Source organism: Chenopodium album, chromosome 5 (genome assembly GCF_948465745.1).
Source record: "Chenopodium album chromosome 5, dcCheAlbu1.1, whole genome shotgun sequence".
NCBI lineage: Eukaryota > Viridiplantae > Streptophyta > Magnoliopsida > Caryophyllales > Amaranthaceae > Chenopodium > Chenopodium album.
Window position 1 is genome coordinate 73,890,201 of NC_137838.1, and position 27,604 is coordinate 73,917,804.

The 27,604-nt window shown below is 35.9% G+C and overlaps 2 protein-coding genes across 4 annotated transcripts; one reads left to right on the forward strand and one right to left on the reverse strand.

Annotated features, from left to right (window-relative positions):
* Positions 1-195: 195 nt before the first annotated feature.
* Positions 196-15,639, reverse strand: LOC145632278 (chromatin-remodeling ATPase INO80-like). Of its 2 annotated transcripts, XM_081684610.1 has the most exons (23): positions 15,340-15,639; positions 15,032-15,119; positions 14,104-14,497; positions 13,535-13,964; positions 13,140-13,340; positions 12,931-13,041; positions 11,593-12,002; positions 11,381-11,489; positions 11,214-11,294; positions 10,871-11,043; positions 8,267-8,392; positions 6,793-6,954; positions 6,620-6,677; positions 6,193-6,423; positions 5,932-6,078; positions 4,620-5,171; positions 3,980-4,240; positions 3,782-3,889; positions 2,369-2,463; positions 2,015-2,171; positions 1,457-1,654; positions 1,175-1,327; positions 196-846 (listed from the first exon to the last, which is right to left on the reverse strand). In XM_081684610.1, exons 1-23 carry the CDS (start codon positions 15,385-15,387, stop codon positions 532-534), a joined length of 4,608 nt encoding a protein of 1,535 aa, XP_081540736.1. In that variant the 5' UTR covers positions 15,388-15,639; the 3' UTR covers positions 196-531. The 2 variants fall into 2 exon arrangements, with proteins under 2 accessions (XP_081540736.1, XP_081540737.1); XM_081684611.1 differs by lacking the exons at positions 15,032-15,119; positions 15,340-15,639 and having other exon boundaries at positions 14,210-14,321.
* Positions 15,640-18,501: 2,862 nt separating this feature from the next.
* On the forward strand, positions 18,502-27,095 carry LOC145632277 (uncharacterized). 2 transcript variants are annotated; one of them, XM_081684608.1, is made up of 5 exons: positions 18,502-18,783; positions 20,182-20,297; positions 20,401-25,208; positions 25,777-25,893; positions 26,897-27,095. In XM_081684608.1, exon 3 carries the CDS (start codon positions 20,440-20,442, stop codon positions 25,168-25,170), a length of 4,731 nt encoding a protein of 1,576 aa, XP_081540734.1. In that variant the 5' UTR covers positions 18,502-18,783; positions 20,182-20,297; positions 20,401-20,439; the 3' UTR covers positions 25,171-25,208; positions 25,777-25,893; positions 26,897-27,095. The 2 variants fall into 2 exon arrangements, with proteins under 2 accessions (XP_081540734.1, XP_081540735.1); XM_081684609.1 differs by having other exon boundaries at positions 25,800-25,893.
* The last annotated feature ends 509 nt before the right edge of the window (positions 27,096-27,604 follow it).

Below are 27,604 nucleotides of genomic sequence, written 5' to 3' on the forward strand. Positions count from 1 at the left end.
CTTGGGTGCATTGTGCATCTAGTCAATTACATGAAAAAAATAAAATTAAAATAAAATTAAGCCCAAGATTACTAAACAACAAGAGTATATAAATTAATGTTTGGAAACCATGTGAACTAATCAGTCATACAAACATCGACAATAAACATTAAAATGACCATTCCAAAAGATCATGCAATGTTTTTCTCCAAAAACTAAAGATCATGAAACCTCTTCAGTATCTTCTGATTTACATTCTAAATGAATAACTTATATACAGCAAAGACAGTACTCTGCTTATATTTCCTGTGATTAATCATTTGATATTACTTATATACACTGCTAACTATTTGCTAAAACTATAATTGCCAGTTTAAAAAGGCACCATTAATTGAAGAACCTGTACAACACTTACAACCCGGCATCTTGCTTCCCACAATCCAATGTAGGGATCAGCAAAAACGGAAGCAAGAAATCCAGTTAGGTAAAAACAAAGCTAACATGTACTGATGATTCCTAATTCCTAATACTGGGAAATATTGAACCATAAAGCTATAAGCTACTTTGATGAGATGGGGGTTTTTCTCCTGACAATGTTGCCATACCTCCTAAACTCTGATCAACGGAAGGCACGTTTTGAGCTTGAGGCTGCTGAGGAACTGCAAAAGGAGCAGCAGTAAATGCAGGTTCGATGTTTTCATTCACACTCTTAGTCGGCCTTTCCCTCTTTGGCCTCTTTGGTCTTTGCTGTTGATCAGGGTTGTTAATGAAGCCATCAAACTCATTCCCTTGCCCAGCGTCATTTTTTTCTGCATCAATGGCTTTTGCAGCTTTCTGCTTCGGCTGACGTTTATCACCAGTTTTTCTCTGTAATAATAAAAGATAAACATCAGTTGCAGAACAAAATGCTGATATATTTCACAAGCACCTGCAAACCAAGTCTACCAAAAAGGTAGTAAAGTTACAACAGCTACTGGAGAAGAGCCCAGAAAAAGAGCATTGTACCAAGTTTGTACTTCGGTTATTAGACAGGAAAAGGAAAACAGAAAAATGCACAAGCTTCATTACACAGAGTAATCAAGCCATACTAAGCCGATGATCATTTTTTTTATGGGAATAACCTCCAAGCATACTCACAATAAATCACAAAAGCATAAACAAAAGGAATCAGAAAATTCTCACTAAGTCCCATTACTTTTTTATTGGACTTTGGCTTTTCTGAATCTGGAGAGAGTTCAATAACAGAAGCTTCATTTGCAATCTTATCAAGATCTTCCAAAGTAGCCTCTCCTTCTGCATCTATCCTTATGCCTTTATTTGCTCGCTTCCTCTTTTGTTTATCTTTGACCTGGGAAAGTGGAAGATAAATTCATTTTAAAAATGATTTTTGAGAGTTAGTGAAGACAGGGACACGACCAGAGTTTTTAAATAATACATGCCTGGAGTAGTCATGTTGTATATTTGTTGCTACACTAACCTGTATAGGAATTTCTTTCAATTTCTGCTCCAATTGGGCATCATCAATGAGTAAAGAGACAACATCTTCTGGCGCCATTAAATCACCTTGTACATGGCCTCCAGTCATAACAAGCTGCTGAACGGTACTCTTTTGACCTGCTCTTTGTAAAATTTTCTCCTCGACAGTCTCTTTGCAAATCAAACGGTAGACGGTAACCTATAATGTCAAAAATGCATATGTTATAAACTTCTAACAGCAATTACTTTGAACTACAAACCAAAACCACTCTTATCCCTTCCTTCCTTGAGGGCATCCCACCCCACCCCCTTTCTTTTTCCTTTACGCTTAGAGGATAGGGTGGGGGATTAGAGAAAAACATTACAGAAAAATCTAACAGCCCCACGTACAAAAACATTTAATATTCCCTTACACATCAGTTCTACAGTTATGTAGTATGATTGACAAAAGATTGACTAAATAGGCAAAACAAAATAGCCATTCATCCAAGAAAGCAAAACAAGAAATATCTATGTTCGAAAAGTCTTCTTATGAAACAAACAGATCAAAAAGACTCACATCTTTGGTCTGACCCAAACGATGAGCTCTGTCCATTGCCTGCAAGTCCAAGGTTGGATTCCAGTCGATTTCATAAAATATCACAGTATCTGCAGCTGTTAGATTGATACCCAGACCACCTGCCCTTGTACTAAGCAGGAATACAAATATATCATTCCTGCAAAATAAATAAATAAATAAATAAATATCACTCCTGCAAATCATTAAATCAAGTGTTCCATCAACTAGCTTAACAAAAGTTCTCTGTCCATTTACTCCCAACCACCCCCCTCAACCCCCGGCTGATTGTTTTGCTAGGAGAAAACAGAGGAAACACCATAACCACGCAGATTGAAAAGAAAATAAAAACTTTACCTAAGTTGGAAATCTTGAACCATGTCCCGCCGGTCCATGATGGTTGATGATCCATCAAGTCTAAGATACTTGTATTTTCGATAATTCATATAGTCCTGAAGAAAACAATAGTTCAGACCCGTTATATACCCCTCAACGATGAGGTGATAAGGAAAATGATATAAGAGCATAATGAAGAAACAGCAGTCAAAATGCACTACAAGACATATTTTTCTTGCTGCAGCAATAACCAACTCATAACTACAATACAATTTCAAGATATGAGAATCTACAAGCTGGCAGCTAAAAGCTAGAATAAGGCTCAATTGCAAGGTGTTGCAACTGGAGAATTGTATCAGCCACTAACTAAGCTAAACAAGCATTGCATATTACAAGCTACACACACTAATGATAACTCCAATAATAAAAGATATATGCACAACAATTCAAATTTATACTATCCATTCTAAGAGTAGTCTTTCACAAAACTCTGCCAAGTAATAATGCGGCTCTATTGCCTGTATACCATACATACACATTCGTTAATTTTGTCCCCTTGTCAAAAAGGGACAAATGTAGGCAGAACTGCAGAAGTGCTTGAACCCACAGCCTTGTAATAAAAAAAAAAAAAGGTGGAAATTACCTACAAACAATGACACAACTAATGACAACAAAATCATCAATAAAGGAGAAATGGCTATAATAATGAATTTCAGAACATATATACTCAACTTTGTTAAGTAGCTTATCAGCAAAAAATGAAGTTAACAATCTATAATCACACAACTCAGGTCTCACCTCTCTTCAAGTAAATATACTCCGTATTCAGGCATCATTTTTTTCTAGAAATTTTCCAAAGACTCATATTCATACATAACTATTTATTAAGGTAACAAAATAATGACAGGAGAAATAAAAATCTTTACACAATTTTTTTTGGTTAATCAAACCAATTTATAATTTTTGTTTGCTGTATATATAAAGATTGTACATTTGAACAAAATTTTCACAAGAATATATTTTTAAAAATGAACTGTTACGATATATAAATATAAATATAAATATAAATATAAATATAAATATATATATATATATATATATATATATATTACATCTCACACCATACTCAACACATACATGAATCATGATAAAAGTAGTACTCGGAGTACATACATGCACCTCAAAAAAATGTTAAAACATTGCTCAAAAGCATCCTACTGAATAACAAGTTACTCCACAAAATGTAGAACCAACAAATTAAAGGTAACTGATTATATATATATAAGAAAATAAAACTATAGCAAACTAAGATGCTTGTTCTAATAGTAACAATAACTAGATAAACAAAATGGATTTATGGTATAATAGAATTCTTAATATAAGGAACTTTATAGTAAGACATGAGTATTACATTGTTGGATTAAGTAAAAATACCTCAAGAATATTTAGCATTTTTGTCATTTGTGCAAACAAAAGAACACGGTGATTCCCTGCTCTTAAGCGCTTCAATAATATATCAAGTGTCTGTAGCTTTCCAGAATCCTGAAATTCACATGTAATGCCAGCATAATTATAATGCCAGCAATAAAATAAAATCAATTGACCAAAGCAATGGGAAAAAGCATATCTTACAGTGAGCAACTTCGATGGATCAAAACTTTGCATGGGTGGGCATGAACCAAATATCTTGTATGTCAGCTGAAGAGCTGGCTGTACAACAGGTAATTCAGAATCTATCTCTTCAATTAATTGATGAGGTGGTCCGTCAGGCCTTCTAGGTGCACTAAAATCAGATGTGCGAGCAAACCCAACAAAAAGTCTCTTGACCCAGGGATTATGAAGTTCATCAAGCATTTGATAAGAGAAGTTTCTATTCGGACAGTGAGCACAAATCTAAAGAATCAACAAAAGACTTGTATCAACGCCGAGTTAAATTAGGCACAATAAAAACAAAAACTAAAATAATAATAATAAAAATACTTCCTCCGTTCCATTTTGTTCACACTTTGAGTTTTGACTTTCACCACTATTCACATAAGTAACTTTGACTTCACTTTGTGATTTATTCTCATGAAAAAATATAGTCGACTGGGGTCATGTTTAATTCGTCTCAACTTTTATATCCCAAAAATCAATTTTTAACAAAAATTTTGGTTGTACACAATTGAAGATATTATTACTTGAAGTTATGCAATGGCAAACGCACCAATGAAATGTGTCAACTAATATGAGACGGAGGAAGTAATAATAATAGAAAAGACAAAATAATTACCGGTGGTGCTCTACTTTGAGGGATGAAAGTATATGCGGAATGAAGAAGTGCAATATTTGACATGAGTCTATCCTCATGAGAAACCACCAGTTCCTCAAAGGGAGCATGGTTAGGACCAGTTGCGAGCTTTCTTCTCAGAATACCACTGCCTGATTTACTTGGTGTTAACAACATTCTAGTGACAGCTCTGACTTTTCCTATCTCAATTTGAAGGTCACCATCTTCAACCTCTGTCACTAAGTTTACAATATCATCCAAGTACTGCCTCTCTTGTGTTTTCACAGAGAACATCAGTCTCTCCAAAAAGGAGCTATTAGCCAAGAAAGCAACCTCTGCAGGTGATAAGTCAATCAGATGGGTAAAGCCAAATGCTCCACTCCGAATAGATGCTACATCAGTGGCATCTTCTCGGGGTATTATGGATCGATATATAACATCTGGAGTAAATATGTTGAAATATTTCTCAAAAGATCCTCTACTGAGACCATGCCCAACAGCAGAACAGAGTGTCCGAGAGCAACGAAACATATCTTCATAGATTAATTTAGGTATCTAAAAAGAAAAACAAACCTCAATCAATAAAAACTTGAGCAGGATGGCAGGGAGTGGAAACTAACAAAGAATTCTAGTCTTCTTACTTCATAGTTATAATAGACTAACATTAGGAAGGGTAATTTGGGAAGTCTAGTATTTTTTAGGTTAATAGTCCTTACTCCTCAGCCTTAGTATAAATAGGGGAGAGTATATGCAGTAGGCATGATGTGAATTGTGAGGAAATATGTTGAGAGTAGTAACCAAAAGTTACTAGGAGAGTAATAACCTAAAGGTATCAAGAGAGTAATAGCCTCAAGCAATTATCCTCCTATCACTTGTGTACTCAAATTTCTGCCATTATTAATCAAAGTCTCAAGCTTTTATCTTTGTTTATTAGTCTTATTAAATCAGAAATACAAGTCAGATTATCAGTCCATTACAATAGTTCATACAGTTAACTAGATAGATAAAACTAAATACAAATAGAATCTGAACTGCCAAAAATAAAATGCAAAAACAGTTGGATCCAGAGAAAGAATAAAACGCACCAGCAGGAAGTGCTACTTATACAATTACAATAACAAACAGCACAAGACCAATATCAATACGATCAAATAGGACAGATACAAAGGGTAATACTATGTCAAACAGAATGAACAATCAAGAATCAACGAAAACATTTAAACATTCAAAGCATTGCATAAACTATTGCTCAGCTCCGAGGATATAATAAAGCATTGAAGTAAGTCTCCACCAAAACAAATTTGTCATGAAGTACCTGGTATGTTATAGGATTTCGACCACCAGTATATAGTATGTCCTCCAGTTCCCCGAATGGAGGAGGCAGAAGAGAATTTGAGATGTCTCCAAAGTAGAAGTATGAGCTACCCTCATTCCTTTCAAACAATTCTGGATGATTGCAGACCTGTCAATTCACAATAAATCAAATTTATCAGATTCCCAGGCTGTAACACCGAAACTAATCAAAAGGTATAATAACATAATTGGACAGAAAAATAAGAATATAAACATGAAGTACCTTTCTCAATTGTATAACAATATTCATCAAATTCATCAATTTCTTTTCATTAAGATGCCCACGACTGTTATCAATTATCTCAGTTAGCGAAATCTTATTCTTTATAGCTTGATAAAAGGCTTGCTGTCGGGAACTCAATTTGCAGTGCACAGTTATCTCTGTCTTTCCTGTCAGCTCAGTAACCACATCTTTTTTGACCCGGCGCAACATAAAAGGTTTTAGCACTGCATGCTATTTTTAAGGGGAAAAAAATGTTATACAAGGAAATAGAATAAGACAAAAAGCTGTTTAAATTTGAGTGATCAGAATTTTTAGACAAAAAGCTGTTTAAATTTGAGTGATTAGAATTTTTATATCAGCTGCATCTCACAATTAAAATTTCTAATAACCCACAATCAGAACATACTGACAACACAAGCAGACTCACCAATCTATTTAGCTGATGTTCATTCAAGGTGCCACCATGCTCTGCATGACTCTCTATCCTGCACATGTGCAGCAACGAAAAGTGTGCTTATAATTCATCAAAGAACACATCACGGTAATTTTTTCACTTTGTTTACAAAAGTCAAAATTATACTACATAGTAAAGATCTGTACCCTTTGGAGAACCACTCATTAAATTGCTCATGGCTGTCAAACAAAGTAGGCATGATGAAATGTAAAAGAGCCCATAACTCTGCCATGTTATTCTGAATAGGCGTACCCGTCAAAAGCAAACGATTTCGACAATTAAAACTAAGAAGCGTCTTCCATCTTAAGCTGCAGCCAAAAGCAAATGGAGTCAGAAAGCATTGTAAATGTAAATCCAAGTGCTTAGGTGCGCATATTAAGGAGGGGTGAGGAAGAATGACACAAGACAAAGACTGAACAATTACAAATAGTTTCTCACCCCTACCTACTTATCCACCTACCCTTCTCCTTGACAAGTTGACATATCAACCAGCCACCACCAAATTCTCAACCCTAACACCACTTCCAAAACCAACAACCTCTTCATCCCACCACCACCACCTTCCTCTTCTTAAATATCTCCACCATTGCCTATTTGCCTTCAAAATTAACAGCCAACCACCTTCAACTCCCTTCAACCTGCGAGTCATCACCACCGTCAAACATCATCGTGTGCGGTGTGTCACTAACAAATCCATCGTCATCCTCTATTCATTCTTATTACAACATCAAAATCCTTGTACCCTATTCGAAACACTATACTTGTCACAATTCACCTTCTCTTCTCTATAATCGATACTCACATCGCTTTCAAATCTTGAGTTTAAGAAGAAAAAAAAAACCCCTTTATCAGTGGAATTGGTTAATGAGATTGGAGTAGAATTAAAAAATCAGGGATATAAGTCAAAATTTAAGGTTTAGAGAAGGAAGCAAAGAGCAAGAAATTTTATTCACCATTGTTGACTGCTTGCGAATAACTCTCCAATGTAAGATTAAATATGGGAGAGGGAGATTTAAGATGAGGCCGGATCAAAGGACAAAATGAAGATTCAATTGCTCTTTCTATAGTTTTTGCTTTGTCTCAGAACCGTCTCGGAGATATTGGTCCAAGGTGGATGATTAAGGATAGAAATCAGGGAAAGAAGAGCAATTATTGGCGGCAGCAAGGAGAGGAGAGAAAATACCTGCGGCGAGGGAAGAGAGAGAAAATGGGATCGCGGCTTTGAGGGAGGAAAGAGAAATTGGGGTTGTTCAGCTATGTGAGAGAGAGTAAGTTAGGGAGGAAAGAGAAGGGAAGTGAGGGATTGACATTTTACCACATAAAAACTGCCCAAAATAGAAATATGTCAAAATGAAAAATACTTCATCATGTGTGCTATAAGATACTTCCCAAAATGAAAAATGAGTCAACTATTTGAAATGAAGTAATAAACTACAAGATCACTACTTCATCATGTGTGCTTCAAATGAAGTATAAACTGAAAAGGAACAACAACCATCATTTGAATAGAAAAGGGAAAGAAAATAAACAGTAATGTTCACATATTATTCCTTCTAGAGGGGAATTGGTGCTTTTGTCATATAGTTGCAATTCTTTAATTCAAATAATGGAGAAAAAAACCTGCTTGCACTCTTAATTGCCTGAGCCTCATCTAATACCATGTACTGCCATCTGACACGCTTTAAGTACTTCTCATCAGTAACCAATAATTGATAGCTAGTGACAAGTATATGAAATCCAGCATCCCTGCCAAACAAACAAACAAAAAAAAGTCAACAATGCCTCATAAGTGTCACAAACCCAAGATGCATGCATATTGGCAGCAGAAATATGTTATCATAATGACAATGAAAGCATTTATCTAGAATTACATTATTATGCTGCACTAGATAATAATAACGGTAGTTCAGCACAGAATATACAAATTAACTGCAATAAGTGCAATTTAAGAATGACAGGAACATGATATAGATTATAAAGACCAAGAACACATGATTTATATGTGAGTACATAAAATAAGGCATGTCTCTTACACCAAATATACTTCATTTAACCACATGAAAGCACACCAGTTTCCTAGGAATTGATTCCAAATTTATAAGCTGTTTACAATGGGGAGCCTGAAAGAAAGTGGGATAGAAAGCCTGCACATGAAAAGAAACTCAGGAAGCAAGCCACAGGCTTTGTTACTTGGAATTTTCATGTCACACCCCATCTCATCTCTCCTCCCACCCCACCCCTCAAAACCAAAAAAAAAAAAGATTGTTTAATGAGGCATTAGAGACATTGGACATGACATTTGGACACATCAAATTGGGCTTCAACAGTGGAAAAAAAAATGATATTACTGGTCTCAAGTCTCAACAATGGCCTTTCCTAGGTAAAATTCCAAGTTTCAATTAATTAAGAGTGGTCCCAACAATGAGAGTATCTACCAAAATAAGTCCCGTGTAACTTATAACCTACTGGAGAGGTAAATTAATTTTCCTGTTCCTTTTATAATTTAATGTCTTTTTCTCTCCTTTTTCTCCTCTAATAATTGTCTTGCACCAAGACCACCATCCACCTCCACCTTCCATAACATAACCACCAGGCAGGCATCAACTCTTCCTCGTAACCATCAGCTCCCCACCCATTCCTGCCAGGCTGTCACCATCCTTCCTCCCCCTTTCTAGCAAGGCTGCTACAAACAAACCTCCTCATCTCTGCCCCTAGCTTACAACAAGACCCATACCATCTCTCTATCTCTTTAGGAAGAACAAAGCCAAAAAAAAAAAACCCTTCATTAATGATATCACTAGTTAGCAGCAGACACATTTTCTTCAAAGTTACTTTTATTTATTTTGGGTATTTAATTGTATATATATGCAGAAGTTAAAAAATGGAATAATAATGATAAAAGGAGATCCTTTGCTAAAGACTAAACAAGGCAATTCTTTATTAAAATGGGCAAGAACACCTGTAGAAAAGACCATCAACAATTTCACCCACGCCCCCATACTCTCGCCCCACTGCTTTATGTTTGTTGGCTCTAATATTGGTGGCTATAATTGTAAGCAAATGCCTTGTATTTTTCTCCACTTTCTCTCTCTAACCTTTGTCTATAATTGTAATTTTCACTTTTATTAATGTACTTCATCCACTTCTCCTCCAATTTCTTAAATACCATGAAAAAACACAAACAAGAACTATATTATGGGACGCAGGGAGTACATTTTTGGATTCGTTATAATGTATACTAACATAATATCAAGTTTCCTATGATTTTACTAACATATAATTAGATAAATTAATGGCAAATTCGTGTCTCGACATGCGTTTTTGGTCAAAGTGCAACACTTTATTATAATACGGAGGGAGTTATGAGCTTCAATAAGCACAGTGCTCTATCCCCCTAGTTGCCAGAAATAGGATGCAGTCCTCCACTATGTAGCACAGTGTTTGAAAAAGCGCGCCTAAGACGCGCCTAGGCGCTGAGGCTCAAGGTGATAGGGGGTAAGAGCTTTTTTGGGTCTGGGCGAGGCGTTTTCAATTAGGCGCACCTGAATTGCCCGAGGCGCACCAAAAGCGCACGAGGCGCACCTGAAGTGCCCGAGGCGCACCAAAAGCGCACGAGGCGCACCTGAGGCGCTTTTGAAGCAATTATCTGCCAATTTTTTAACTGTTTATACAGTGCGCCTCACTTCAAAGAGGCGCACCTAGGCACTACAAAACCCTTATCGCCTTAGTGCGCCTTGAGCTTTTTTATACATTGATGTAGCATGGGGGCATCATCATCCTCATGCTATGCTAGACCAATGATATGAAAATGAATTTTTAAAAAAATGATATATATAGCTAATGTTATATCAAACTGCCATGTTTCAGTGGAAGTCATGTCAAACAAAAAATGCATATCAGCCACAGCAAACAAAAATTGCAGAAACCTAGATGCGGCTACATTCTGATTGTTAAGTAAAATAACTAAAGAAACAAAAAAAATGCTAAAAAAGTACAGGAATAGTTGTTTAAAAATTTTAACCAGGAAAAAGGAAGACATAAATTCACTATTTGAATGCTCTAATAAATCAGATAATACCAAATTTAGCTAACGATAATGACAATATTCCTAGATAGTGGCAGCCAAAATATGCTGCCTAACCACATAAAACATTAACAATAATGTCTGTATTACACGTTTACACCAAACTTAATGCAACAGTTCAACAAAGTTTTGTTCATTACCTACGATAAAGTCGTTTTGGGTTAATATTTTTCCTGAGAACCTGTCGCTCTGAAAGTCCACCCCAGTATGGTAGAGTTTTCAGATCAGGGCAAAATCTTTTAATTTCATCAGCCCAGTTATTCAAGACTGACGCTGGAGCACAAACCAGAAATGGGCCCCATATATTTTTATCCTGTACATGAAACATAGTTGAGTTGTTCATGAGTTTTAGTATACCATAAACAAGATATACTAGTATGATACTCCCTTCGTCCCACTAAGATCGCCCACCTAGAGATAGATGACACGCAAAAGTTCAAGGTGAACACATATAGTAGGGCAAATAAGTGTATAAGCATTTACCTCAGCCAAATGAGCCAAGAAAGCCATGGCCTGTATAGTCTTTCCCAGTCCCATCTCATCAGCAAGAATACCATTTAAACCCTGGAAAACAAATAATGAATAAAATTTAAATATTCACAGTATGCAGACACGAGAAGAGGAGGTAAATGTAAAGCAGAGAAAGACACCTGTTCATAGCAATTAACAAGCCATTGAAGGCCTTTCAGTTGATATTCTTTCAAAGAACCTTTGAATAATTCTGGTGTCTGTACCGTCGAAGTAACTGGCATTGTTGATCTGAAGAAGTAGCCAAATTTAGAGGATTCATACACTAATTAATGAAATAAAAAATAAAGTCAAATTCTATAGTTCAGAGAAGACTTGATAAAACAACACTCACGGATGAAGTAGATCAATATTGCTAGATCCAGTGGCTGAGGCATCTTCACCCAGAACTTCATCATCGGCTATCTGCCGCAACTTCATGCATTCGTCATCAAAGGCACTAGTCAATTTTTTCTGCTTCGAGACAGCATCTTGAGCAGCCCTTAGGGCTTCTTTCTTTAATTCAGCATCTTCCGTATCTTCTTCAGCCTTTTCATCTTCAAATTCTTCACTGTTTATATTTTCATCACCAGGAATCGCCTCGGAGGGACGTACAACTGGCTTATTTTGCATAAAATGACTGTAAAGTTCTGTCTGTGACAACAGAAAATCAAGCCTCTTCTTCTGTCTTCTTGCTTCTTCTTGCTCACGTTCACGCTTTAAAGCTTCTGCAGCTTCTTTTTCTTCTCTCTTTCTCACTTCAGCCTGAAATGGGACAAAGTGATATAAACACAAGAGAAGCGCAACAGATTATTATAATTGACCATAAAGACATAAATTATATCACTGAGGTCATGGAACGAAAACAGCAGACTGTGGAAAACACAAATAAATCAGCTGAATCTTTTTTCGCAAGATGTGGGTCCCAAAAAAATGACATGTCATGAAGGTAACTAGGACATGTATTAAAATTTAAAAGACCAAGAGTATCCCCTATATACAGAAGAATATCTATGCAGATATATAAAAATCCTCTGCCTCAAGGAAAATTTAGCAGAGCATAAATAAAAATATAAATATGAAAACCCATTATTGATTAAACTCTAGAATATACTCCCTCCATCCCTAAATTACATTCCTCCTTTCTATTTTTGGTATTCCAAAATTACATTTCTCCTTTCTATTTTTGGTAAGTTTTTTCAGTAAATCAACTCTCTTTTTCAGTTTTATATTTAATGCTTTCTCACTCATCCTTACCTAATCTCACTCATAATCCTTGTGCCAAATTACAATGAATATGATTGGTTAAAAATTTTCAATTAGGAGCATGTGATTGGTCCTTTTTTTTTTTGCAAAGGATTGATGACATGTCATGAGTAATAACTAATCTATCTTTGTACTTCCCATTGCATTATCTAATTATTGTTATTTGTCTTATTCTTTCCTCCTTAATTCCCGTGTAAATTTCCAAAGAGAAATGTAATTTAGGGACGGAGGGAGTAATACCGAAGGAAGACAAGAGTAAGACGTTCATCAGAAACTCTACTGTTTCATGCTCCTGTCAGATGACGTGAATGCATGGTGGAAAACTCATGCATAACAATAAAAGACAAAGATAACTCCTAGAACTCAGGCTAAAAGTATCTGCCAAAACATATACTCCTTATTAATTAGAAGGAAAGAAAAAAATTACCATCTCCTTTTCCAATCTTTTCCAGTACACCACCATGTCTCTAGCCAGTTTCCTTGTTCTAATTGCAGCACCCCTCATCAACCTGTGTGATCTACTCACCTTCAATTTCACCTGGAAACAACCGAAATGTCAACTACTTCCTAAATGTGCCAATAAGCATTAATGGCATCATAAAATAGGGAAATTAAAAGGAAACAGATAAATCATACTTCTCTTTGACAAGTTTCTGCAAGCCTCTTTGCTTCCATAATTTGCTTGCGGTGGTTGTTAGTAAAAATTCGATGATGCTTTGGTAGATCTCTTCGAGCAATATTGACCCAAACTTTCCCAACTTTATCTTTTTCCTCCCTCTCGATAGTAGATTGATCTTTCTTTACCTTTTGCTTTTTCGGTAAGCTCCTTTCAATAATCTGCCATTCAAAATATGAAACTAAATTAATAAAAACGCAATACTCTTCTATTTTAAAAATTTGAAACTAAATTACTTGAAACCCGATAGTTCTTTCAGCCTCTTCCTACTTCCCAGACTACCTCAACGACAACAAAAGGAACAAGAAAAAGATACTATAATCACAGTCTCACATTACTTGAAAAAAGAAATTACCTCATATGTGTCTCCTTTCTCCAACACCTTCACATAGTGAACTTGCAGTTGACCACTCTCTGACAATATTGACCTTTGTATCCTTCCAGCTGCCCCTTCAGGAATTGAGTTCAACCCTTCCTCAGTCACTTTCAAATTGAACATCTGAACCTGATCACTAGAAGCCAAAGATTTCAGTTTTGCTTGAAGTGAGTCATATTGAGAAAGTGCATCCCCCATGCAAGTTCTACCTCTGGCTCCAAACCTCCTATCAGCTGCCATCATTGCAGCTAAGGAACCCAAATCCAGGGTACTCTTTAAATAGTACTCCTCCACTCTAACATCTGAAAAGCTTGGCAAGTTCAGAGTTGCTGCCATCTTGTCATAACTTGGCGGAATTTGGTAAGTGATACCCTCCCCAATGTCCAAATATACAGATTCCTGAGTCATTCTGTGAAGCAGTATTCACAAAGTAATAATATTTCAGAATGGCAATACCAAATATATTAGCCCACAACCTTCTGCACAATTGAAATATTGATACTCTATGCCAACAATATGAAAATACAAAAATCATTAATAACCAATACCTGTCATTGGCATATTTAAGTGCATAGCCTGCATCATAATGGTTTCCCATATTTTGAGGAACGAAACGATTCAAATAATCTGGAGTTTTCTCAACTTGTAACCCACCTCGGTGCTCATTTACATATTTCCGACTTTTGAGAGCCACGGGTGCAGTTGCGCTGCTTTTAGGAATAGGAGTAGGGATCCGTGCAGGTGCTGGACTCAACGAAGAATCTTTGAGCCTCCTCTTATGCTTTTGAAGATGTTCACCTAGCATAGATCGATAGTGCTCCTCCGTAATAGGAGTCCTATAGTAGCCGTTCTCTAACTCATCATCACTGTTCCTAATCCTCTTCCTTTTTTTAGCTTCTCTCTCGGACATGATTCCGTTACTATGACCACCTATCCCTCTACCTATATAAAGGAAGAGAAAAAAGTTTAGATCATCATCAATTTTATTTCTATGAATATGTAAATGCTACCCATCGGTTCCCTAACTAACCATTCTAGACATTAAAAACATGTCCCAAAATAACAGAAATAGAGTTAAGCAAAAGTGAATGAAGCCCCAATGAGTATCATCATAACATAAAAACCCTCGATCAATTAATAAACTGAAACAGAAAACCCCTTAAAACAACATAGCATTCATCCCTTCCCATCCCACTCCATTGGAGAGTGAATGTTTCCATAACAAAACATCAATAAAGACTTAAGGAGTGAAAGGTAACTTTTTTCAGTTTCAATGATGTATTTTCCATATATTTCAATCAGAGAAAAACAACAATGCCCGGCGCTGGCATTGTAATCCGCGTCTAATGGACATCGAGGACATCGAGAACACGAACAAACAAGTGTATACATTGACACTACCACATACAACACATTTCAAAAATAATTAAACAGAATTGTAATTGTATAATACAGAGTAGAGCACAAGAAATGCACCTTGGCTACCTCTGCTTTCATCCTGACTGCTACTCCCATAGTAATCAGAATCATCTTCCGGATGCGGCACTCGAAAATTCACCAGAGACTACACCAAAAAAACACAAAATCAACCCAAAAAAAAACCATTAAAAATTACAAAACAACCAAAGCAATGCAATTCAATGACACGCACAAATTCAACGAAACAGACAAAAACCCTAATTCCCCCCTCAAACAATCAAATTCTCCAATTAACAAAATCAAAACTTCCAATAAATTAAACCAAAATCACCAAAACATCGAAAATCACAAAGACAACGACAAACCTCAAGGTTGAAGAGACTGGCGAAAGATAACGGCGAATTACGCTCCATATTGCAAGATTTAAACGACTGGTGAAAGAATTGAAACACAAAGAAGAATCAAAGAGACGCCATTGGAGAAGAATTAAGGAGAAAGAGGCGAAAACATGGAATTGCAGAAAACCCTAGAAAATGAAGAAGAAGGAGAAGAGAGAGAAAAAAGACTTTGGGTTCTCCTGTAGTTGTGTGTGGTGAAGGCGCAGGATAAGGAAGAGGAGAGAGAAAGTTGAAGGATTGGAGTTGGAGGAAGACGGTGGATGAGGAAAGCATCTTCCCTCCCCAGTTTGCTAACTTACGCTTTACCAGTGACATTCTTGCTAACGTGCGCCATTCAATTTTTTTTTTATTTTTTTTTTCAAATTTGAATTTTGGGTTTTTATTTGGTTAATTTTTAAATTACCACCCAAAAATGTAACCATTTTTGAACTAACCATCCGTTTAATTTTTTATTTTAAATTACCACCCCTTAAATTAAATAAATGCTCAAATTACCACCCATTTCAAAAATCCGGTAAATTTTCCGTTTGTAGGCCCCACCTAACACTTTCTTTGACCCTTTTGACTGATTTTTTCCCCCGATTTTTCTCTTTAAGAACGCTCTTTTTAAACTTTAATTCACATTTCCTTCAACAAATTCTACAAAATTTCAAAGAGAAAAATGTGAATTGAAGTTAGGAGAGCGTTTTTAAAGAGAAAAATCGGGGAAAAAAACCAGTCAAAAAGGTCAAAATAAGCGTTAGGTGGGGCCTACAGATGGAAAATCCACCGGATTTTTAAAATTGGTGGTAATCTGAGCATTTATTTAATGTAAGGGGTGGTAATTTAAAATAAAAAATTAAACGGGTGGTTAGTTCGAAAATGATTACATTTTTTTGTGGTAATTTAAAAAATTTCCTTTTTATTTGGATATTTTGTTTTGTTATTTTTTGGGTTCATGAGACAATGGGTTCATAGGTAAGGAGCTTTGGAGATGAAAATATGATATTGTTTCAAATAGAGAAAAAAAAAATGAGTAAAGCCTTAATCATTTTCATGTAACATTGATTTTTACTATGAGTAAGGGCCTGTTTCATATTAACTGAACTGAGTTGAAATGAATATTTTATGAGAGAAGGAAATTAGGCTGAACTAAACTAAATAGAGCTTAAATAAATATTTTATGAGTGAAGAAAATTAGGAGCTGAACTGATTGAACCTAAACTAAACTGAAATTAAGCTGAAGTGAACATACCCTAAATGTATTTTGCTCTACCAAAGGTAAAGTTAACACATGTAAAATATTATTGATGTAATCATGAAAAAAAAAACACTTCATAATGTTTATGAAAAAACACATATTATTCACCTTTACATCTCGTATAAGTTGTGATGCGTTTTACAACTAATCTAAAAGCTTATCGTGTTACCATTCAAGGGGATTGGGATAGGTCATGGGCACCCCCTTGATTTTATATGAAACAATTTTGTATGTGGGTTGTAAAAGCGCTTGGTAGTTAAATAATTGACCAAATGTGTACTTTAGATCATTTATGTGCATGTAAGACAATTGTTCCCATTTTATTGTTGTTTTTTCTCTTTTACTCCTTTTATTTATTATGTGTTGTGTCTTGCAAACTAGTGGGCTTAACTAAGGCTTTACTTGACTAAATTTCCTATGCATGGTTTTTTTTTTTTTTTTTCCTCTCCTAACTTTCACATATGTTTAAAGCTACATGACTCTTATTATAGCATGGTTATTGAATGATTTTTTTTTTTTTTTTGGTGAACATCAAAATTTTATTTATTGTCCAATGAGAAATGACTTGTTGAAATTAGTTTCAGGTAACCATAAATTAATTTTTCCACACCTACTAGCTTGTGGCACTACATACTTTTATTATATTGCAAGTAGGTACTTGTGACACCACATACTTTTACTATATTGCAAATAGGTACTTCAGCCCAACTGTTGTGGCCATGTAATCTACCTTTAAATATCTTTAGATGTCTTTTTCTTTTTGAGTTATTTATTTAAGTACCTAACTATCTAAGTAGTAATTTCAGTATTTAAGCTTTCTAACTAAATTTATCCAAAAAACCTCTCGTCTCTCTTCCTTCCTCTCACCAAAACCCTAGCCTTCATTGTTAAATTTTAAAGGGGCTTCCATCGATTTTAACCGGTGGAAAGTCCCAATCCTAGTTTTTTTTAAAGTTTTTAGGTTTTATAATAATGCTTCCTCCTTTTGGGAAGAACTTTTCTCCCTCAAAAGAAAGGGTTTCCGATCTCCTTCGAAAGACAAGAGTTTTTCGACCTCCTTCGAAAGACAAGATGTATCTCTTTTTTTCGGGGGAGAAATTTCGTAGTTTTGAATCCATGATATTAAATCTAATGGATTGTCGTGAAATTATTTCGTTGGTGAAAAAGTTATCAAGTTTTCGAATTCAGACATGTGAATCAGAAGAAAAATATCCTCACGGCTACAAAAGATCGTTAGATTGTCTCTCCAATAAGGCTTTATTTTCCAGCGATATAAGCGGGAGATGTTCCACAGTGCAAGATCTACTCGACGATCGTAATTTTTATGAAGGAAAATTTTATTTGATTCAATGTCTTATGTATTTGTTAACGTCGAATCTATATTGTAGATGTCGTATGACTTTTAATTAATGAAATATTTTTGCTATTAAAGAAAAAAAAAACTACCTAAGTAGTATATATTCCACATATAATGTATTTCTCGTGTTGAAATATTTTGCACTCCATAGTCACACTTTAGTTATACGGAATATGTTTTTTTTTTTATCGAAGATCCACTACATTATAAAAGCCTTAAGTGTGAGCTTGCTTGTTAGTAATTTTTTGGTAGTAAAATTGGATAATATTGTGATTTTTTTTGGTGAATTTACTAGTGGTCTTAACGATTTACTAGTACACTATAAAATTACTTTATTTTTGAAGAAAAATTAGCATTTTAATTAGTATTTTCTCCTTAAATGACAGAGTTAATTCATTTTTCTTTTTCGAAAGAGAGTTCAGACAATTTTTACACTTTCATGAAAAAAGCCCTTTAAATTTAAGAAGTCAAGTTTAGTTATTCCTACAGTTGTAATAATGTTTGACCATTTGACTTACCCTTCTACAAAAAGACAATAATAAAAAAGGAAAAAAAAAAAAAAAAGAAAAAAAAAGAGAAAAAGTGTCTGATTAGAATACGAAGCTTAGGTTGGGTTCGATTTCGAGAGCAGGAAGCTTAGGTTACGTTTGTTGTCAACTTCTTCCTCAATCAATTCTCTCAATTTTCTTCAATCTTTTCCCCAGATTTTCTCACTGAAACACTCTAAATTTAGCTCTACTTCTTTCTTATACTCTAATTTCTCTCTCCTAAGTTGGTTGAATTCATTAATCTTGAACTGCTGCCTGCTTATTAGGTATGATTTCTTCTTCAATTCGGTTTAATTTATACTGATTTAGTTGATTTTTCTGTAATTTGAGATTAAGGGTTGCTAATTTTAGGGAAATTTTGGGATGATTCAAGAAATGTTCGTTAATTTTCTGTTAGCTTTTTGTGTAACGATTGAGCATAGAATTGCTACTATACGACTGTGTGATAGTTCTTAATTGGGTAAAAATGGTGTTGTTTTTCTTTGAGAGTTGTTTTATATGCTAATTAGTTTGGATTTAAGCTGTTTACAAGTTTAGGTTCAAGAAAAGAAAGAAAATTCAAGTTTAGATTGAAGCTGTTTTTCAGATTTGCAGGATTATTTTTGCTGATTAAAATTTTGTTTAATTTGAGCTGTTTTTTTTGGCCTGATCTTGTCCCTTTTAATTTGGTTAGTTAAAATATTAAAAATAAACCTAGTGAGTAGCAGGATCAGTGTTGTGCCTTGTCCCGCGCTCTTTCTCAAGTTGTGTTATTTTCACTTAAATTCACTTGTTTGAGCTTATTGTAGTTGCGAGTTGATCTTGGGTAGCCCTTATCGGAACTTCTCAAACTTATTTTGAGCTTATCTGAACCCATTTATGCTTGAATGAGTGTTTTGAGGACATGACCTGATGTTTTGTTTTAACAATCTGTTTGGTGAAATTTTTATCCCTGGACTTGTTTCTTTGATGGATTGTTTGGTTACTAAATAAACTTTGGAGAGGATGGCAATTTCGATTAGATTTTATCATTGGTGGGTTTTGTTTCTCTCTTTATTACTCCCTCCGTTTTAAAATACTTGCTCCATTTCTCTTGGACACGCATGCAGATGCTAATCTTTGATCACTAATATCTTTAGTTATCAATAAGTATAAATTCTAACAATTGAAAATTAATAATCTATTTATTGAGAAGATTCCAACAAGTACCCACAACGGCCACACGACTATATTTTTTCTTATGTATAAATCACAAACATTAGTCAAAGTAGAACAAATGAATAGTGCAAAAAATAGAAATGGAGCAAGCATTTAAAAACGAAGGGAGTATTTTTTTATTTTTAAATTTATTTTTGTATTTTAAAATATAATAATTGGGATGAAGTCATGATGGTGGAACCGCTAACATAGGCAATGTGGATGGTTCGTGGTTAATATTGATACAAATGCATAAATTATTCCAATTGACATTACCATGTGTCATGCATCAATTTAAACCACTTCAGTTTGCTTACAAGGCTTTAGAGTGCTTTATATTTTGAAATGGAAGGAGTAATTATCCTTAACAGTATATGTTCTGTGGGAAATGTGTTTCTTTTGACTAGTTATCTATTTTGACAATATATTCTCAAATAATTATAATTTAATTTCTAATTAATTTTGATCATCAATGTACACTGTTTCAGAGTGTTGAAAGCAGTTCTAGAAGGCTTTTGAGCATCTGAGCATGCAACTCTCCTTATTAGAGCTTTTATCCCTCATGGACAAAGCTGATAAAATTTTAGCTTACAAAGGACATAAAGTACGTGTGTGATATCTTTGTTAAATTGAATCTCTTTAATATCTCAAATCTTATTCTAGCATGCTTATAGTTTGCAACATGTGTGTACATTTTGTGATTATAGGAGTGAAGTTTAGCATTGTCGGATGAATACTTTTGAAAGATGGATGCAAAAATAGTTCATAGTGTGGAAACAGAAGTTCCTGATTTTTCTGTTGGAGGCAACTCTAGTTTCAAACAAGTTGGAGAGAGAGAATATGAAAACAATGTTGCTTGTAAACAACCCCCTTTGCTAGTCAAGTCATTTAGTGCAGGCATAGATCAAGGATTGGAATCTGAACCTGTGGCTGACCTCCTGAAATATAGATCATGTGATGATGTTCTTGAGGTCGACGCAAATATAGAGGATTTGCAGGAAGTAGAAGAACAAGCTGCTAAAATTGAAGTAGTTGGGTTTTCTGAACAACACGAAAAAGATCATAAGTCGATTCCTGAAATGATGGATTTAAAAGTAGTTTCCGTTGCGAAAACAGAAGTTTCTGATGTTTCTATTGGAGACCATGCTGTTAATGAACAACTGTCTTTGATAGTCAAGCCATCTGTCCACGGACAAGAATATGAACCTAATTCATCCGTGATGGAGGTCTTGGAACATAGAGCCACAGTTGATCATCATAAGGTTGACTCAGAGATGGAAGATGTAAAGGAAGTGCTAGAACAAGCTGTAGATACTGAAGCAGTTGAGTTGCCTAAAGAACAAGAAGTAAATAAGGAGCTGCTTTCTGAAATGATGGATGCAAAAGCAGCTCCTATTGTGGAAAAAGACGTTCCTGATGATACTATTGGAGGCAGCATGGACTTAGATTCTGATGCCAAGCAAGTTGGGGTTAGAGAATATGGAGACAATACAGGTGATGAAAAACCACATTCATCAGTCAAATCATTTGATGAAGCTGTAGATCACGGACCAGAATGTGAATCTAGCCTCTTAGTGGCTGAGCACCAGGAATATAGAACGACAGTTGATTTTCATGAAGTTGACTCAGAGATGGTGGATTTGGAGAAAGTGCAAAAACAAGCTGCTGATACTGAAGCATTTGTGTTGCCCAAAGAGCATGAAGTAGATCGAATACTGATATCTGAAACGGTGGAAGCAAAAAATGTTGAAGTAGTTCCTGATGTCTCTCTTGATGGCAGCCTGTATTTGGATCCTTGTCCTGGTCAAGCTGGAGATAGAAAAAACAGAGCCCTTCCTACACCTGAACAACCACCTATACCCGTGAATTCATTTGATAAAGGTGCAGATTATGGACTAGAAGATGAAGCAGGCTCTTCAGTGGCTGAGAACCTGGAATATAGGGCGACTGATGATTTACGTGAGGTTGACGCGGTGATCGAGGATGTTAAGGAAATGGAAGAACAAGCTGCCAATACCACATTGCCAAAGGAACAAGATGTAGACAGGGAACTTGTTTCTGGTAATAGGGATGCAGAAGTAGTTCATGCTGTGGAAAAAGAAGTTCCAGATGTTTCTATTAGTGGCAACCTGGACTTGGATTCTGGTCCCAGACAAGCTGAAGATAGAAGTAATGGAGAACTACCATCTTTTTCAATCAATTCAATTAATAAAGATTTAGATCATGGACAGGAACATGAATCAAGCTCTTCAATTGCCAGGCACTTAGAACATATAACAACAGGTAACATTGGCGAGGTTGACTCAGATGTTGAAAACATTAAGAATGTGCAAGGACAAGCTGCCGTTATGGAAGTAGTCGAGTCTCCTAAACAACAAAATGTAAACCAGGATCTGGTTTGTGAAAACGTGGAAGTAAAAGTTCCAATTTCGGAACCAGATATTTCTAACGTATCCAATGGAGGCAGCTCAGTGGCAGGCGTGGATACCAGTGTCAGGCAAGTTAGAGAATGTGAAGGTAATACTGCTTATGAACAACCAGCTTTGCAAGTTAATTCAATTTGTAAAGGTGTAAATCAAATTCCAGACTCTCCAGTGGCTGAACTCCTGGAACATAGAGCAACAGGTGACATTCCTGAGCTTGACATAAACATGAAGAATGCTAAAGAAATACGACAACAAATTGCTGGTGTGGAAGCAATATTGCCCGACAAACAAGAAGAAGATTGTGAGGTGCTTTGCAAAAAGATGGATGCAGAAATTGCTTCTATTAAGGAATCAGAAGTTCCCAATGTTTCCATTGGAGGCAGCCCAGCGACAAACTTCAATTCTGGTCTCGGACAAGTTAGAGATGGAGAATTTGGAGACCATGCTTTTGTTGAACAGCAATCTTTGCCTATCAAGTCATTTGTTGAAGGTGGAGATAACGGACTGGAATATGAAGCAGACTCCTTATTGGATGAGAACATGGAGCATGTACCATTAGGCGAAGTTCATGAGGTTGACACAAACACACATTATGTACAGGAGGTGCAAGAGCAAGCTGCCAATGCTGAAGCAATTGAGTTGCCTGAAGAACAAGAATTAGATCAGGATTTGGTTTCTGAAAATATGGAAACTAATGTAGCTCTTGAGGAACCAGAAGTTCCTGACGTTTGTGTTGGAGGTAGCCCAGGGGTAGATTTGGATTATGGTCCTATACAAATTGGAGATAGAGAATATGAAGATGATGTTTCTTGTGAACATTCTAGTCCTATACAAGTTGGAGATACAGAGTATGGAGACGATGCTGCTTCTGAACAACCACCTTTGCCTGTCAAGTCATTTGTTAAAGGTGTAGATCAAGGACTGGAATATGAACCAGACTCATCAGTGACTGACCACCTGGAACATATGGCAACAGGTGATGTTCTTGAGGTCGAAACAAACGTAGAGGATGTACAGGAAGTGCAAGAACAAGCTGCCAGTAATGAAGCAGACGAGTCATCTGAGGAACAAGAAGATCAGGAGCTGATTTCTCATTCAGCAAAGCTTCGGCGCAAAGAAGAAAAGAATGGTAAACGTTCATCTTTAAAATCTGGAAGCTTGACAAAAGATTGCCGTGTTAGCTATCAGCTACCCCCAGAAGTTGAAGGTGATTTTGAAGTCTTTGACTTGGTATGGGGTAAGGTGAAGAGCCATCCTTGGTGGCCTGGGCAAATATTTCATCCATCTGATTCCTCTGAGAAGGCTATGAAATATTATCGAAAGGATTGCTATTTGGTGGCATATTTTGGAGATCGGACATTTGCGTGGAATGAAGCATCAGTGTTAAAGCCATTCAGGAATCATTTCCCCCAGGCAGAGAGGCAAAACAATTCAGAAGCATTCCAAAATGCAGTGAGTTGTGCTTTGGAAGAAGTTGCTAGAAGGGTGGAATTGGGGCTAGCCTGTTCTTGTTTTTCTGAAGAAGCCTATGACAATATCAGATATCAAATAGTTGAAAACACTGGGATAAGGGAAGGGTCAAGGAAAAGGGAGGGAGTAGATAGATCTACCGACTTGGATTCTTTTCAACCTGATAAACTCGCAGAGTATGTAAGGAGACTTGCACTTTTTCCAACCAGTGGAGCTGACCGGCTTGAGCTTACGATAGCAAAATCACAGTTATTAGCTTTTAATCGACAGAAAGGTTGTGATGCATTACCCGAGTTCCAGTATTGTGAAGGGTTGGTGGAGTACGATAATACACTTTTTGGGGATCAGAAGATGTCAAGTGAGAATGAGCATTCAGATTTAGTGACCGAAGCAGATGCCAAGAAAGGCCCTCATAAACGTAAACACGATTTGAAAGATATTGTGTACCAAAGGAGAAAAGAAAAAAGCATGACAGAATTAATGGGTGAGTATTACCTTGATGGTGAATTTGATTCACATGAGGAAGATGATATAAATTTGACTTCTCCAACTGCTGTGTTTGCTGGTGCAAAGCGAAAAGGTTCAGGTTTTCTCACAGATGATTCTAAAGCTCAGAAGAGCATAAAAACTATCTCTCTAGCTAAGGTTTCACATACAGCATCTCCAAATCCGCAGCAATCCTTTAAAGTTGGTGAATGTATTCGTAGAGTTGCAAGCCAGCTGACTGGATCAGCTGCAATCATCAAAGGCTGCAGTGAAGGAAGCAACAAGCATTCAGGAGATGATGCTGATGAAGTATCAGAATCTCCTGATGATGCTTTAACTGAAAGCGTACCAACACCATCAAAGGAGTCTTCTTTGGATGATATGCTCTCACAGCTTCACTTATGTGCTCGAGATCCGATGAAAGGATACAGCTTCTTGGGTAACATAATCAGCTTTTTCTCTGAATTTAGAAATTTAGCCGTCACAACTCAGCGACAAAAGATGCGCAAAGGGTCTGGCAGAAAACGAAAGTCTTCTGCTCCTGTTGTTGGGTCCCCAGAAACTTTTGAATTTGATGATAGAAACGATTCCTATTGGCCCGACATGGTTATACAAGATAGCGGTGAAGCTAAACCGGTGCGACGTGCTCGTAAGAAAAAGGATGAACAGCTTGTCTCTGGTGATCCTGAGAAGCCTCTTCGACAAAATCGTAGGAAGTATTCCAGGAAACAATATCATCATGACAATCATGAATCAGCCCCTGAGATGCCAACTAGGGATGAGAAGAAGCTGGACCTGCCTACAGAGCTCATGCTGAACTTTGGTGAGATGAGTTCTGCTCTTTCAGAGGTGAATTTGAACAAAATGTTCAGGCGTTTTGGGCCTCTAAAGGAATCTGAGACAGAAGTAGATCCACAAAGCAGTCGTGCTAGAGTGGTTTTTAAGAAGCGTTCAGATGCTGAAGTTGCTTATAGTAGTGCTGCAATGTTTAACATTTTTGGGTCAACACTAGTCAATTATCAGCTTAACTATACACCTGCTTCCTTCAGGAATTCATCCCTTACACTGACTGATGCAAAAAATGATGCAACTTGATGTCATTTAAAACTTTGTTCCACCAGGAAGAGTTTCAGGTATGAGCTTTGATCCTCTGGGCTTTGGCTTCCACACTACTCAATAAGAAAATGAATTACTGTTGATGTGACCAAATTTTGTCTGGTCATCTGATTCTCTAGCAAATAGGAATAAATACAATCGCTGTCCATTTAATACCGTTGACTCGTTGAGTGAAGGATTCATATCTATATAATACTTTTTTTTTTTTTTTAGAATATCTATATAATACTTGGTACTCATCACCTATCAATTATTTGATCAAGATTTTCAAACCATAATTTTATCTAGTGTCTTGCATGTGTGTGTGTGAGTGTTTTTTGTTTTTTTTTTTCTTCATATGCATTGCCATTTATTTAGTTAATTACTGTAAATCGGCTCATTATTATCATGCATGCTTGCATTTGATTGTATAAGTCCCTTTTTCCTCTCTTCTTGATGCTTCTCACTTTTAGGTTCTTTGGCTATTTGATTTGACATGAATAATTGATTCGTTAGATAAAATTCTTTGTTTAATGATCTATGATTTGCAAGTTTTCTATTTTTGTTTTCCAAGGATATGAATGTATTGTTTTCCTTGACTAACAGAACCAAACATCGCTTTGTACCAGAAAGTTGAGAAACAAATTGTAAAATAAGCACTATGCTTTAGGTGTTCCTGATTGAGGAGGAGCATCGCATTTGACCTTGGATGGAGTTCAACAGGTAGTTTATTAAACTTATATTACAAAGTTCAAAGTTCATTCAATTTCTCTACCATCTTTTCCCGGAATAAGTTTGCATGATTTTCTTGGATATATTACCTGCTTCTGGTTTTTGGTACATATAGATTCTGTCTCATTGTCATGGTGAAGTAACTTACTCAATATACTACTCACATGTAAGATGTGAATTACTGACTCTGTTTTAAGATGGTGTAGCTATATTCTGCTAGTCTGATGATGTCATGAAAATTTCCGACATGGATAAAGTGTTACGGACCTTACGGTCCATTGCAAGGTCTGGGACTTGAGTCCCACATTGGTCATATGGAGGGCTGATGTGGGGTTTATATAGGACAATGGGCTCTCCTCCCCTTGAGCTAGCTTTTGGGGATGATTCTCCTGTTGTCCTGTATCATAAAGTATAAAACTGGAGTATCTCACTTAGTTAAGCCATACAATGAAGCTAATTTATACCAAGGAATGTCATTGAACTTTCCAAACATGAATAAAGTAGTCGCTGGCTGCTACCTTCATTTATGGTGATTTTGTAGAGGTGGCTTGTCATGCAGTCTCTTAGCTGAATACATCAATTCAGCTGTATATGTTAGTGTATGCTGCATAAAAATCACTTAAATTGAATAAGGTATAGCTCATCCTAAGTGAATACATCAATAAAGCTGCATGTGTTGTGTATGCTGCATCAAAATCACTTAAATTGAATAAGGTATAGCTCTATGCTACCATAAACGGAATATCCTTGCCATCTTGTTCAGGAAACAGAACAATTCCCAATTCCCAAGTGAAATAAAATGAATCCATTCAAATTTTCTTCTTGATTATGACATTTTAATTTTCAAATATGCAACCAGTACAAATTAGTTAATGATCATGGTTTTGTTCAGTAATTTCACATGGTTTGATTTGCCTTCATTTATATTGTTCAGGAATTGCACATGGTTTGATTTTCTATCATTTAAGATAATTTTCTCCCCCTTATTATGCAGAATTGAGTAAACTGTACTTGGGAGTTATGAACCTAACAAGCAATTCTGCGTGAAGATGTCCAGATGAGCGAGGCACCCAGTCATGAACATGATAATAGGATAGATTTGGTTGAGCTGATGGTAACTGTTGTATAGTAGTACTTTATGTAACTTGATCTTATTTTCTCGTTCAATCTAAATTTGTCTTGAAGTTAAATTACTCGCTCTTCTGAGGTTGAAGTGAAGGAGCATCTTGATTTTGACACAAAGATATTACGAATGCAAAATACAATTACACATATCTGGGTGGTTTCCATGACAGATGGGGGCTAATCTTGACTAGAAATTTAGAAGCTGTATTATGATGGTTTCTAATTTGAAAAAAAAAGTTTATTTGCCTAGTTAGGTGGCCAACTAATAGGGAGTGAAAACACGGGATAACACATCATTTATTGCTTCTCCTCCATGCTAAGGCACTGTAATGTACACCTGAGCAAGTTTTCTCTATGTAAGGTTAGAAATAATACTTCTTCCGTTCTTTTAATATCATGACTAATGACTAGTGTGTGGTCAGAGCGATGCACCATGTTTTCTTTAAATATCAATATTTATTATTTAAGATATAAAATTATAAACTATATAAAATAATAAATAGGAACTCTCAATTGGTATTTTATACCTCTTCCCTACACAAGCGAAAAAATAAAATAAATTACGGAGTACTTAACA